Source organism: Lycorma delicatula, chromosome 2 (assembly GCF_047948215.1).
Source record: "Lycorma delicatula isolate Av1 chromosome 2, ASM4794821v1, whole genome shotgun sequence".
Taxonomy (NCBI): domain Eukaryota; kingdom Metazoa; phylum Arthropoda; class Insecta; order Hemiptera; family Fulgoridae; genus Lycorma; species Lycorma delicatula.
In genome coordinates, this window is record NC_134456.1 from 113159912 (window position 1) to 113175492 (window position 15581).

General features: G+C 28.7%; 1 protein-coding gene across 1 annotated transcript in view; it reads right to left on the reverse strand.

The window, feature by feature from the left end:
- Nucleotides 1–2195: 2195 nt before the first annotated feature.
- Nucleotides 2196–15581, reverse strand: part of LOC142319145 (endoplasmic reticulum transmembrane helix translocase) — an 86048-nt gene continuing 72662 nt past the window's right edge. The window contains exons 18-21 of the mRNA XM_075356109.1: nucleotides 13791–13933; nucleotides 12676–12793; nucleotides 8318–8461; nucleotides 2196–2685 (exon numbers count right to left, since the gene is read on the reverse strand). Coding sequence (XP_075212224.1) covers nucleotides 2563–2685; nucleotides 8318–8461; nucleotides 12676–12793; nucleotides 13791–13933 — 528 coding nt within the window. The 3' untranslated portion in view covers nucleotides 2196–2562. The remainder of the gene's footprint in view (nucleotides 2686–8317; nucleotides 8462–12675; nucleotides 12794–13790; nucleotides 13934–15581) is intronic.

Consider the following 15581-nt stretch of genomic DNA (forward strand, 5'->3'; position numbering starts at 1 on the left):
TTGCACTCTTATATTAAGTCGATTAGGAACCAATGTACTCACTGTTTGCTAGTCCATACTTGTGACAGACAAATTTGATTTGACGTGACAATTTTTGGTTCTTGAGAGAGTGTTATGGTATGTGTTTGAAATTACTACCAGCAACTTCTATACAACGCCCATGGTGCTGAACTGAACACCAAACTACAGCTGTTATTGTATTTGGTGTAATGGCAGCATATGACTAAAATTTTTTCACATAGCTTGTCAATTGTGGCAGATTTTTGTCAATAGAAGTCATTCTTGAAGTCACCCAGAGGTGTCAAATCAAGAGACTTAGATGCGTTTACTCAACAACAGCTCTTTGAACCACCCACTGTCCGGGTAGTTGATACAACATGACATCTCTATGGTAGTGAGGCTAGGCTTCGTCTTGTTGCACTTAAAAAAGTTCATCACCATACAGGTTTTGGATGGCAGGTAAAATCCTTGTCTGAAGCATATCAAGATACGCCACACCAGTTACAGTACCCTCGAAAAAGAAGGGAACATGCAAACCATGTACTGATAAACCAGACCGCACCTCACAGCAATTCCCCAGTAAATTCACTACCCTGTCCACATGACTGTGAGGATTTTCAGGAGCCCAGTAGATATAATTGTGATGGTTCAGAGTACTGTTAAGTTTGAACTGCGCCTCATCAGTCCATATTAACTTTCCTGCAAATTCCTCATCCTCACCAACCATGTGCTGAAACCATTCACAGTACTCCATCATTCGATGTGGGTTGTCCTCATTCATAGCATGTATAGCAGTCTTGTAATGTACATTTTCCATTTTGCATTCTTCAGAATGTGTCTTCTTCTTGACTGGCTCACCCCATTCCCTGATTTTTGCAGTGATCAGGTGAAATGTTGCAACATCGCAGCATTGGACGCCGGACTTGTAGCTGTTCGTGGTTGGCCAGATCTTTCCTTGCATACTTTAATAGTTCTGTTGGCTTTGAATTTATCACAAATGCAAGCAATTGTTCGACATGTTGATGGTGGTGTTCCATACTCTCTCTGCCACTGCCATTGAACCTCATGAATGTTCTTGTACTTCCAGAACCAATTCAGTATAGCCTTGCGCTCAACAAACGATAAGCAAACCTCACTCATTTGCTACCCAACTGTCTTCTGCTGCACTGGCTAATATGACTGGCTCACTCCACCACCAACCACCCGTACATGTACGGCATAAGTTGCCAGCTTCGCCTACCATGATAAATTTAATACCTTACATTATACTACACATTAGGTTAGTAAGCCTTTTTGTTTAGATATTATTTAATTACAAACAGTGAGTGCATTTTTTTGGACCCCTCTGTATACTTATTTTCAATAATTTGATAACTGCAATGTGTTTGAATAATTAGGTAACTGAAAAAACAAAAAATTGTAATGAATTTCAAGTGACAACTCACCCAATGGTTTGCTTAAAAAAAAACACCTTGGGCATCAGTATTATATCATGTAAATATATTATATAATAATATCAGTGGTATATTATATAAATACTAGGGCATCAGTATTTATATCATGATGACATCAACATGTTTTAGAACAACTTTTAAGTCTTTATCATGACAAGTTTGCTAAAAGAAAAATAATTTCCTCTGTTAGAAGGTGCTGTCTTTAAAACAAAACAAAATATATAAACTGCAGTTTCACCAAATGTTACCAGTCTTTAATTTATCAACTAAAAAAAATACACGGTTAAAAATTGAGCATAAAATATTTTTATTATCTTTCTGTATTTCATCAAAAAATTTTTAATTTACTTTTAAAAATATTCCCAACATTAAAAAAAAAATTACACGAGATATTTACTTATGTACAGGAAAACGAAACAGGATATTCATAGTTATTAAAAATAAACATCCACTACTTAAAATTATATAATTAGAGATATGAAATAATTATACTTACTATTTTAAACCCAACTAAAATACTGTAAACAAAAAGCTACAAACAGTTTAGTGTAAATTATCATTTAGTACAACACTGCAGTAGTTACATAAAAAAATCCTTCTTTTATATATGTGAACCAACTTAAATATAAAAAAAAATACAATTGTAATATCTGTTTGTACAAATAATACATAAACCACCTAATTTTTTTTTAGATTAAAAAAAATCAAAACCAAATACAACACCAATAATTAGACAACATATTTTAAACGGTTCACTTTAATTATTCTGATGTCTTTCTTTTAAAGTTTCAAGGTTTAATAAAAATGCATTTACAATAATATAAAACTTCACACGTATATCCATACAATAAATATATGTGCGACTATCACACACACGTCCAGATTGCACATTAAAATAAATAAATAAATAATATACAATAACACAAATATACCGTATGTATAAATATATTTATAAAATTATAACTGGAATAGTATAACAGTTTTTAAAACTGTATATTAGATGAAATAACAGTTTTAACCAATAATTAATACAAATTTTGTATTTTTTAAGACAATATCGAATATAACAACTATGTGCAATTGAATAACACTAAATCATTTGTCACAATCAGTGGTACGAAGAATTCTGTATTTGAAGATGACCTTCTCCCAAAATGAACAGGCACACTCGGTCGACCAGGAATGAAAAGAAAAAATCAGCAAACAGCACACTCACCAAAATTAATCGGAACTGTAAAAATAAACACATACTAATACAATAAATACAAATTACATAAATAACTTAGTGCAGTAAAATCATTCTTAATTTCACCTAAAACAAGCTAAATTTAAATGGTAATTAATGCACTTTAGCAGAGCACATAACACAGGATTAATGTAAAATAACTGTGAGGTTTTGTATATGAAATAAATAAAAATACACAACTTACTATGTGTTCTAATTATTAATTTAAGTATATTTCATATTTTTAGATTCGTTAAAGCAGGAACAGATAAAAGTGTGGGAATATTACCCATATTAACGTTCAACAAATAAAATATTTATAGAAGAAATTGCAAGAAGTGTAGAAAGCAAAACATGCTAGGCATAGACTATTTAGTTTCAGAAAAAGGTAACAAACATGAATGAGAAGCAATTTTAGCTGTTTAATTTTAGTATTTGTTTTAGAAAACGTTTAAGAAAAAAACAAAGATATTACAAAAATGACATTTGAAAATATTGAAAAGATTTAATAAAAACATCTTTTGGGTAACAAATGACTTGAAAATTAGGTAGACATAAGTAAAATTAAACAAAAATTGCAAAAAAGAGATGTTTGAAGAAGACTCTTTTAAGAAGGCAAGAATTGTGGACCTCTTATTAAGGCAACTATTGTTAATAAATTTGGTTCTGGAAGAAAGTACAGATGGTAAAAACAGTATAGAAGAGCATAGATTAGAATGTGAGAGGTATATTGAAGTGAAAAAAGACACACTGAATAAGGAATGGGAAAGTTTATCTATACAACTAATTACAGTAATGTATAACCCACCCAACACTAATTTATTCAACATGGGTGATGCTGGTGGTCTTTTGCATGGTTTCTGTTTTGATAAAATATTCTCTCATTTAAATGTTGACACTATTACGTTGTTTTTGTGTAAGCATTTCTAAAATAAAGTTTTCAATTTTTCAAAACATGCCTAATACCTTGTTGCTATGATCTACTGAATCCCTGTTACCCAACCCTGTTAATAAATAAAAGAAGAATTCTGACTGGTACTAACAAGAAAAGTACTTTTTTCAATGTTATTAAAGTTTGTGGATAAGATTCATTTAAATGTGAATTCTAAAGCAAATTCTAGATATTTATAAAAACAAAGAAAATTATAGAAACCTTAATATATAAATCTTTAATCATATTACCTAACATTAATATCATGAATATTACAAACAAAATTGTATAAAAAAAAAGAAAAAGATTCATCAATTAACATTTTACTGATGATTTTCATTTATTTAATCCATCAATCTAAATAATCTGTTCCTTGAATCTGAATAGTAGCAGGATTGAAGGCACAGAATAAAAACAGTTTAAACATTGTTCCAAACTGGCCAGAAAATGAGATTTTATTCCTTGCAAGAAGTCTATTTTATTCCTTGTCTAACCGTTACAATTCCTTCTTTTCTTACCTCACAATAACTGAGCTGCATTCACCCTATGTGCCTAGATCACATTGAATCTGCATGACTGAGCTGCATGTATTTTTGGTTACGTTGCAAAGATTTTTAGTTTATTTTCAAGTAGAAACAATCAGTTCTTGAAATAATCAAAGTTTAGAAATATTTATAAATAACAGAAGACTAATTTTTATATTAACAGAATATTTTATACAGAAAAATCTTTGTCCAGTGCTTTATAGAAATATTCAAATGGAACGAAAGAAATAGGATATAAAGGAAGACAATTGAAATAGAAATACTGTCAAAGATAAAATTAGAAAAAGAGATTCAGAACTATCAAAATGGGAAATTGGTACAATTACTGTTTTGAGGACACCAATCTTTAGAATAAAAAAAGTTAGTATTTGTAGTGATAATTCTAAAGTATGCTGAATAAATTATTCCAAAATGAATTTCAATTCATTTGGTGGAGGGAGAAGAAAATTCTATCTCGGATAAAATACTTCACAAGAAATTATTGCAATAAGCTGAAAAAGCAAAAAATAAATAATATTCTACTGCTATCAAAATTCATACATTAGAAAAGAAATAAAATATCCCTCTAAAAAAAAAATAATTTCAATTCTTAAAAGTATAATGTTAATAAAAGAAACTAAAAACTGACTGTAAATGTATTATAAAACTGACTGTAGTGTACCATACAGCATTAGTCAAAGATTGTAGCAATATATAGCTTGTTCAAGCCAAATTGGCACAGATATGATGAACAGCATAGCTGTATATATCTTGCTGCCTAACAAGCATGGAAATGCCTAACAATACTACTTGATTAAAGACAGTATGTATGTATATGGTACGACTATTGTTTATTGCAATCAATAAACAAATTCACGTCTTATATTTTTATTAGCTACTTATTTAATCCTCAGTTTATACATTATTAAATTAATAATTTATTTCTTTATTAGATACTAAAATAGATATAAAATATAATGCAGACTAATTGACTGTTACTGATTAGTGTTTAAACCAAAATATATTTATTTAATTTTATAACTGTATATAATATCAAAGTCAAACAAATACAAGATTGATGTCTACTGTTTGCTACACTCTTCGCCCTTTGTTCTGGGAGTGGCGATCAACTGTATGCTAGCCTAGGCAATGAGTCATACATAAGAAAAATTTCTTTACTCAGGTTTGTGTAAATAATAACCGAACAATCTTGTCATTCTAAAAATTCAAATGAAACATTAAATCTCTATTTATACAAACCGTTCCTGATTCGAGACTAATTTGTTTTTGTAAATGATTCTGTTCTAATTTATATTAGTGATATATATATTTTTTTTATATTATAAATTAAAATATTACAAAACAATAACATGAATTATATGATTTTTGGTGGGCAGTTATGTTAAGACTTTGGTCTCTCTTTAAATAAGTTCTCATATTTTTTGTTACTCTTATTTAATGAATTTTTCTAATGTCGTTGGTCAGTCTAGTACTAGCCATCAGAAACTCAACTTATTAAAACCTGTCCAGTTAATTCTGTGTCTGAAGAGTAAGGTTATTGTTCAATTATAGCATTCTTTGAGTTTCAATTCTTGAAAGTAGCTAAAGTCTTAAGTGAAATCTTAAAAAGTAATTTATTCATATTAGATAAGCTCATCTGAAAACATATAAGACAGATAAGTTATTGGAAGAAGGTGGGTTCCCTGTTTTACACCTATTCCCATATCATCCCGATTTGAATCCCATCGGATGATATGGACATGGGTCCAAACCATAGCTGAAAATGTACAATTCACAACAGCTGCAACAATGGAAATTTGTCATAAAAAGTTAGTAGAACTCAGTCGAGGACTGGATAAAATGTTGCGAACATTTAAAAAAAAAAACTAAGATGAGTATCGCAAGCTGCATGGATCTCTAGAACAACAAATTGAACATGTCATCATCAATCTGGGAAGCAATAATTCATCGGAATCGTCAGAAGAAGATGAAAATATGCAGTAGGGAGTGAAGTGCTTTATATTCAGTAATGTTGTAATTTTTTACTTTAGTTATATGTGTTATGCTAGTGCTACTTACAAAATGCATAATGAAATACATTATAACATAAAGTGTAACAGTTCTACTGAAAAAAGTATTGTCAAGCTAGTAAAAACAATTATACGAGAAAAAAACAAGAAATACCTACATTTCAAGGTAATTAATTATTATATTTATTATTATTTTTTTTTTTTACTTTAAGTATTTAAAAATTTGTCAGGTAAATATTTATTTATTGTTTTACTTGGTTATGAATTTATTTGCTTTTTTATATAAATATGACTAAAAATAATTTAAAAATTTATTATGTGAATTTGTTGATTGATTGGAATAAACATTAGCATAAAAAATACTAAAAAAAAATTTATACCGTAAATTAATAAAAAATAATTATTACAAAATAAATAAAAAATTATTCTGTATATGTACTGTAAAATTTATTATATCATATATATACTGTCTTCCACGAGTAGCATATTATATCCCCGCGCTAGCTAGGCAATAATCGCCTAGATCAGATCTGTGCTAATTTGGCTTGAACAATCTATACCTGACTAAACTTTCTGAACAAAAATGGATGCTCCAGGTACATCTCTAGGCTCATATTGTTGGCATATGGATCCATGTGATCTAGCAGAACTTGCCAAGTCTCATAAATGGTCTTTCAACCCTTGAAGTAACTTTAAATTAAATTCGTAGAATGAAGGATTTTATGATTTTTGTGCAATACTTTTTAACCATATACAAAGTATACAGCTTATATTGCAAGTTTTCACCATTAATTTCTTATGTGTTCTTTTAGTGATAAAATCTAATCGCTTATAAACCTGCATTCTGTTTTTGTTCAAAATAAAGCTACACTATAAAACTTTTTAAAACAATTATATTATTTTATATAGTAAATATTTTTTGCTACACACTCAGGCTTTCCTGTATTATCTTATTATTATTGTAAATTTCTTTGCTCAGAAACAATCAAATCTGAAGTCATTAAAATCGTTAACCTCAAAATCAGTAAAATATAATCACTAGAATTTTTTTAAGTCCATTTTTAATATTAATATATATATACGTATGTATATATACATAAAGACTCACACACACACTAACACATGAGGTTTGATCAAATATACATGGAATTTCTAAATTTCCCAGCCTGTTTAACTCCAAATGTCACAATTTCTTTTTTTGTTGTGTAGGTACACTTATCCCTAATGTAAATTTACATGGGTAGTCACATTGGATCCTTAGTTTATTGTTGGTTGTCGAAAAGGTTACATGTGTTTTTGTATGGTCTGTGATTTTTAACTTCCATTTTCTCCACAATTTAAAAATCACAGACATTGAATTTGCATTAAATTTTTCTGTAAGATGGGATAAAGTGCAGCACAGCACTGGAAATGTTGAACTGTTTTCTGACCTATGTTTATATGATTTTTTTTCTTATTTTTGGCCACAGAATCATCTCCTGAGAGACTGCCATGGAATTTGGAATCACTTGTATATAAATGTTTACTAAATTTACAATAATTGAACTGAAAAATGGTGAAAACTGAATTTTCACTTAATTTACAATAATTTTTTTGGATATTGCCACAAATAATAACAATAAAATAAACAACCTAAAATTAGAAGCCCTGTAGCTTGTTCTTGAAAATGTTTGAAATAACTCATTAATAAATAAGATATTAACAAACAAAAGTACTATAAAAATAAACTTCAAAAGCACAATTAACTTAAAAAAATCAACCAAAACAAATAGTCAACAGAAATCTGAATTACAAAATCATGTATTCTCTATTGAATCCATAAAACCATTAGCATTAAAATACATTTAGATTTTGATAATCTATGAATATTATAAAATTATCATAAAAAACCATATTCACTTATTATTAAAAACTCACCACCTTACTATTAGAAGACAAAATTCATTAAAAATCTAGTATCAATTTATTAGACAGTTATACACAAACAAATATTAAATTTATTTGAGAAGAATGACGAGTTGATTTGTTGACTACTTTAGTCTACACTAAAGTGGTGGTCAGTTTTTTTTTGAATCTTTGCCACTGTTCATTAGAAAAATAAAGAAGTCAAGTCAGACTAAGAATAAATCTAAAAAAATAAAAATTTAACTCACTTCTGATGGAAATTCAACAATTTCGAACTGTTGTGCTATATCTGGAACAATACCCATTGCCAATGCTAAAATAGCACCAGCAGAACATATAATACTATATAATAACGCTTTGTTCTCCGATAGACTCTCCATGAATGGGTGACCCTATAATAAAGGTAAAACACAAAGCATATTCATATATAAACATACAAATAGAAATAAAATTATTTATTTAAATTTGACTAATTTAGATACTTCAGTAAATCACTTATTACATAAAAGAAAAATATCACAGTTATGAAACAAAATCATATAACTTGACATTTACTTTATAGAAACTTGGCTGGATAAAAACTGTAATTGTAATAAGAACAAAGTAACTCGCTGCAGTTTATATTCTAATAATATTTAAAGTCATATAACTGAATTACACGTATTACACAACTATATGAAATTATGAATAAAAAACATTACCACACATCAGTCCTGGATTTCATTCCAGAGGTTTGGTATCTTTATCACTTAATAATCATCATAAAAATAAAATAATGAAATTAGACATTTAACTCGAACATTAAGTAATTAAGGACAGTTGGAGAATTTTAAATTTCACTGAAACATTATAGTTATTTTTTTAATTTAGTTAAATTAGAAGCTAATATATTAAGTTCAGAAGATTAAATTCTAATTATTCATACAAAAACTAGAAATTCTTTTTTATTATAATTGTAATTAAAAAAAAAATCTATTTGTAGGGGACTGTGTATACAAAATACGTGAAAAGCAGGTAAATATTATTCCCAACTTTAGAATGGCAGTCATACAAATCTCACATCCAAACTAACTTTAACATCTATGCTATCCACACTGTAACAGCTAATTTTTTTAAAATAAATTTATCGAATGGAGATACAATGGTATAAAATAAATATTCTACCCTCAATAAGCTTACAGAACAGTTAAACATTTTTACCACTCATATTACAAATATGTCAATTTTTAATAAAACTATCCAGTATTTAAAAATTTTAAGGCTTAATATTAATTAAGCTAAATATTCTATTTAGTTTAGTTATATTAATAAAATAACTATATATGATTTAAATATAAGAAAACCTCTTTGTTATCATTAACACTGTGTCTGATATAAATTTCTACAAAGTTATCAGGTTGTGTAATTTAATCTCCTGATCTTTTCTCACCTTCTCATAAGTCCCTCTTTTATCGTTTCTTTATTTGTTAAGAGTCTTTCTCTTGATCTTGAAATCCAATATTTATCATGGTGTCCTTGTGGATAAAAAAACAAGAGTGAGAAAGATGTGACTGACAGGTATAAATAATTTACAACCATTATACAAGTGTATCAAGAAGTTCTACTGGGATGTTCATAACCTATTCTATTCATGGAAATAATGGAAAAGTTTATATAATCATATGTCCTAAAAAGCTTTGTTTATGAGTTATGACTACTGAAAGATTTTGCTTGGGTTTCAGCTACCCCAGAGAAATGTGGTCATCTGAAATTTTTAGAATGTTATTTAAGGGTCAGAATTAGTGACTTCATATTGTTTTGACCTAAAAAATTTAATAAAATAGGTTGCAGAACCATATGTAGTAGAGTTTTCGAGAAATCTGGAGTGAAACCAATAAGATGAGGTAAAAAAAAACCCTGATTTTTATGTTTGACGTAAAATAACTTTGTTAAATGGGTAATAATCACATAAAATATTTAAACTAAACTTGTAGAAAATTCTGAATGAAGTGGTGTAAGATAAATTGAATAAAACAAAGAAAAAATGGATAAATTCCAATTTTATTTAGAAACAGTACAATAGACCAAAGTGCATTATGTGTACCAGTTTAAATAAATGATCAAAAATGTACCATTCATTTTCAACACATTTCTTTGTATGCTTCTGTACTGCTTTTGTTGCTCTTTTTAGTTCTTCAGGGCTGACCTTAAGTTGTTCAGCCGCAATCATATTGCAGACAGTTAATTCCTCATTATAATGTATTTTTGTTTTGTGTACAATATTTTTCATCTACCCCCGAATGAAAAAGTCTAAAGGTGTTAGATCAGGCGATCTTAATAGCTAGGAATGTGCACCTCTACGACTGATCCATTTCTCAGGGCAATGATGATTTAAGTGGAATGGCACATGAGAAGTGGGGAGGCATGACATCGTGCTGGAAGTATACTTTGTGTCTCAGTGCTAGAGGAACATCTTCAAGCAGCTGTGACATTTCTTTTTGAAGAAAGTGCAAGTAGACCTCAGTATTTAAGTGGCCAGGTAATATGAATGGTCCAAACAGCTGATTGTGAAGAAGGCTGCACCATACATTAACACTAAATCAGTGTTGAAAACTGCCTTCCACTGTTTCATAAGGATTTATATGTATGCTCATTGCATAAGTTGTTGATGCCATCTCAAGTGAAATGTCTCATTGATAAACAAAATATACTTGTACAGTTGTCAAGTATGACAACTGTATGTTGTCGTATTCCACCAGTTGCAGAAATCCAAGTGAAGTGGACAATCTTCTGGGTGTATATTTTGAACTGGCTGTGTTTTCTGTTTAATTGTCCTCCAAACCATCGAATGCAAAACTCCAATCTGCTTAGAAAGACATTGTGAGCTTACGCCTGGACTCCCTAATTTATTGGTTTTCAACCCAGATTTCTCAAATACTGCAGATACGGTTCTGGGACCTATTTTATTTGATTTTCAGGTCAAAAACATAAGAAATCACTAATTCTCTCCCTTAATTAACATTCTAAAAATTTCACTATGATCTCATTTCCCCAGGGTAGCTGAAATCTGAGCAAAATCTTTTACTAGCCATAATTCGCAAACGAAGCATTTTAGGACATTGTTTATACAAACTTTTTTCCATTATTTTTATGAGTAGAATAGGTTATTAAGTCCTGGGAGAACTTTGTGATACAATCTTTGCATTCTTCAATCGGATCTCTTTTCTAGTCTACAATCTCTGAAGTAACTGCTTCAAAATGTTTGTAAAAGTTTTCTACACGACTAATTTTGATCCTGCCCCGTTTTCTTCTAATATTCTATATCACAACCTTTCTCTTTCTCATTAAACTCTATACTGCAACTCTTAATTTTTTTTTATATCAACCTAATAGACTTTCTTTATTTTCTTTTGAATTCCTGCAACAATCTCAAATTACTCTATAAAGTATTTCTTCATTTCTTCTACAGATTCCACAAACCTAGATAGGAACATTTTTGTGTCACATTCTGTTGTACTTTTCTTTGCTCCTTTATATAACTAATCTTGAAATATTATCATTATATTTAGGAATACCATATTTATTTTATTTTCTTTTTGGCTATACCGACTATGACCATCTGTTATAAAATTGTACAAGTACAACTGAATTTCAGTTAGCTAAATACCGGAGGATATTCTTTGTATTACAGCATATGTTTCTAGAGGAAACACATTAAGTTATTTGAAAGAAAGAGTTTACATGTAAGGCATTATTTTTTTGAGTTAAGCTGTCCAAAGGGAAAATTGTTGTATTAATAAAATACCTATAATTTAAAATATATGTTTTAAGCTACATAATAACAATACGTACATAAATTATTATACAAAAATCCAAATACTTCAAGTGAAAAATTTTATAAATGAAGAAATACGAGTTATCTTTAGTTGTATTTTGGTTAAGTATTTTGAAATAAATGAAGTGTAATCATGTAAAATCTCAGGTTGACCATTCCTGAGATGTCTGGTTACTTGAAAGTCAACCACCAAAGAACACTGGTATCCACGATTTAGTATTCAAATCCGTATAAAAGTTACAGCCTTTACTAGGATTTGAACCTTAGAATTCTTGACTTCAAAGAGGATTATCAGACCAGGACATGTCTTTAATTACAACCAACAACGGAACAGAAGTATGCATGCAAATAATGCACAGAGGCATAATCGTTAAAATAAAATTACTCTAGCCAGGCCTTAAATCTTCAAGCAATGGAAGGCTAACCGTTTGTGCCACTCCAAACCAAATACAATAACTTTAATACACAAATTTATTCATTACGTTAATTATGAACAATTTTATGTAAAATTTGAAAGTACAAACTAGAATGATACTTTATAAACAAGCATGGTTTTAAAAATTATATTAAATTTTAAAATCAAATTTTTTTCTTAACATTAGCAAATAAAATTTGTGAAACATCTGTTCAGAACTATGGCTCACTGATGAAGAAACTAGATATTAGTTACAAAAAGATCTGAAAGATATTTCCATGAATTTGTAAATAGGTCTAAAATTAATTTTAAATTTAAACCATATTCAATCACGTTGATCAATGAATTATTAAAAAAAACACAGAAACAAAATTTACCCGATAGTTTATAGCAAATGTAGATACTTGTAATGTCATCGATATAATATACACAGTGCTATTCAAAATACCAGCTTCAAATTCAGTCTCCTCTTCTGGATTAAAAGGTTTTGATTCCCTGAAATAAAAGCAAGTAATTCAAATATTTAACCATTTTAAAAATTAGTTTTTATTACATAAATTATTATTAATTACAATTCTAATTAGCTAACTTAGATTGAATAATGATGGTGAAGACTTCCATGTACACAAAATATATTTTTCCCCAATATATATTTTTACACAAAAAAGAAAAGGATCATCCAATTCTTCAGAAGTGTCTGAAATATATAAAATATAATGTAATTACAAGTAAATCTATACTGAGATGTTAGGTCACTTATCATCTCAGTACAAGAAAAAATTCTCATATTACATATGTCAGGAGATGCCTTTTAAACAATCTAACTGCCATTTTCTTATTTATATCTCCAGATCAGATTGAGCTACTTTAATGAAATTAATGTTTTTTTATAAATGTTCTCTACAAATTAATTAAATGTGTAATTTTATGTTTGTAAATTTCAAAATTGCAGCCCTTAGTTTCCCCTTCAAAATACTACAAGAATTGCTAGTGATCTGAAATGTTTATTAGAAAAAACTTCATTATTAGATAATTGCTTCATTATGAACAAAATGATTTCATTTCTTTAAATCAGTTTTCAAACACCCAAATTATAATCTATAATATTTATCTGTGATTAAATTATAGAATAATTTTGTGCCAAGTTTATCTCATCCACCAAGCAATAATTTCAGTCAATATCACTCAAACAGTTCATATTGATTAAATATCACTAAACCAAAGGTTATTGCCTCCACTTATCAAAAATACTAACTGAATATTAGGCAAAATTACTTCAGTTGGCTCTTTTATAAATAAATATTAAAACAACAGCTGATCTTAGTTTTCTGAAGAAAATAACAAACACTGCTGTGATTCTTATATGACATGCATTACTATGTGATCAGTTCTGAAAATTATAAAAAATTGGACAGAAATAATATACCTCATATATTAACTTCATACAAATTACTATAATTAAGTAAATATATGCTTACATGTTTTAACTTACTTGTTAGGAGACACTTCTGAAGCTTTTCTAACTAGGTACACTAAGCAAAAGAAATGCACAAAAAATTGTAATAATACAGTCATTATTGTATAAAGATTAAATATATTTGGTAGTGGCCTTTGTTTTGACAAGGTTTTCAGTGGCTGTAAACAGAAAAAATAAAATATTCGTTAAATAATACAACAAAAAAGTTCACAATTATTATTTGAAAAAGCTCATTTAAGTATTTTCAGAACTTTAATATAAAGATAATACAAAACCATAATGCAAAAGATATATAAACAGAAAAACACAAGATATATAAACACATATATATATATATATATATAAACACAAGATATATATTAACAGAAAAGAATTCATATATTTAAGAACAAATTTTTTCAAGTGTGGATTTAAATAATGTACAATGTATGAAAATAAGATCCATTCTTTTAGTATACTGTCATGAACATTAAAGCTATTATCTAGTACTGCTTGTGACATTAAATGGTAATTTAGAAATTTATTACTAGCTGAATGCATAATAGTCATGGTATCACGTAAATCACTTGTTTCATTTCATTTCATATTTAACGTAAACTTACACAGATAGATAAAACTGAAAAAATACTAGATAAATAAAACTAAAATTTCTACTTCTCGAAGCCTTGAAGGCACACAAATGTTAAAGTCATTGTTATTTTCCTTTATAAAAGACAATAAAGCATAACTTGCATTTTGGTTTTTATAACTCAAAATGAAAAGCTTTCGATCCTGACAAGGCAAGTTTTTGCACAGTCTGCCACTTAGTGGAGTTCGATCAAAGTGTCAGCTTCCTTAAAACGTTTTACTGTGTTTTCAACACAGTATTGATTGCTATGAGTTATCCTACTTGTGCACACCGATAATGTGCACTTGGTATCTTCAGACACAGAAGATCATCCCATTTCCACATAATTTATTTTCACAAAACTGTAAAAAGTGTAGTGAAGTTATAAACAATGATATGATTGAACAAGGCCACAAGAAGAATGTGTACGCAGCTGATCCATCACAAACAAGACATGGAGAAAACAACTATGCAGTCAGAACAGGTCTGAGTATTACCAATCTGGAGCTATCGTGAGACGAAAATGCCCAATTTTGCCAAGAATTTCCCTGAAAAGAAAATCTGTTTAATAGGCAACCAAATCATTTGGAATTTTTTGTCCCCAGGTTGTATTATTATTTATTGTTGTCATAACAAAGCTGAGTAAAAATTTTATAGCTGTAGGACCTGCCGTTTTTGAGAATAGAAACTTGTCAGAAAAACAGGTCTTTTTTAACCTTGTTTAAAAAAAAAAATCATTCTATCTCCAAAATTATTAGGGCTAGAGCAGTGAAATTTTTATTGAAAACCCGTAATTAGATGCCCAATAACATCATGTAAAAACATTGATTGAAATGCTGTTAGTTTAAGAACAAAAGTGGATTTGAAAAAATGTAGGCCTGTTTCTAAACTTTCTGGCAGCACTATATAATTAGCTAATTTTATTTACTAAAGTTTAATTATTTATTTATACTGAAAAAAAATCTAATTTAACTCTTAATAATTCATTTTTTAAATGAAAAAGAAAAAGCTTGCTTAACAGAGAAGTACGAACTAAAATAAAAAACTACACAAAAAGTACAAATAAAAAATAAAATAAATTACACTTTAACAAAATGGTTCAGTGCATATTGTAACCACAAAGCCTTTCAAATTTGCTGACCTCCCAATCAAATTCGATGGAAACAGAAATATCCTAGACTACAGAATTGTGGCCATGA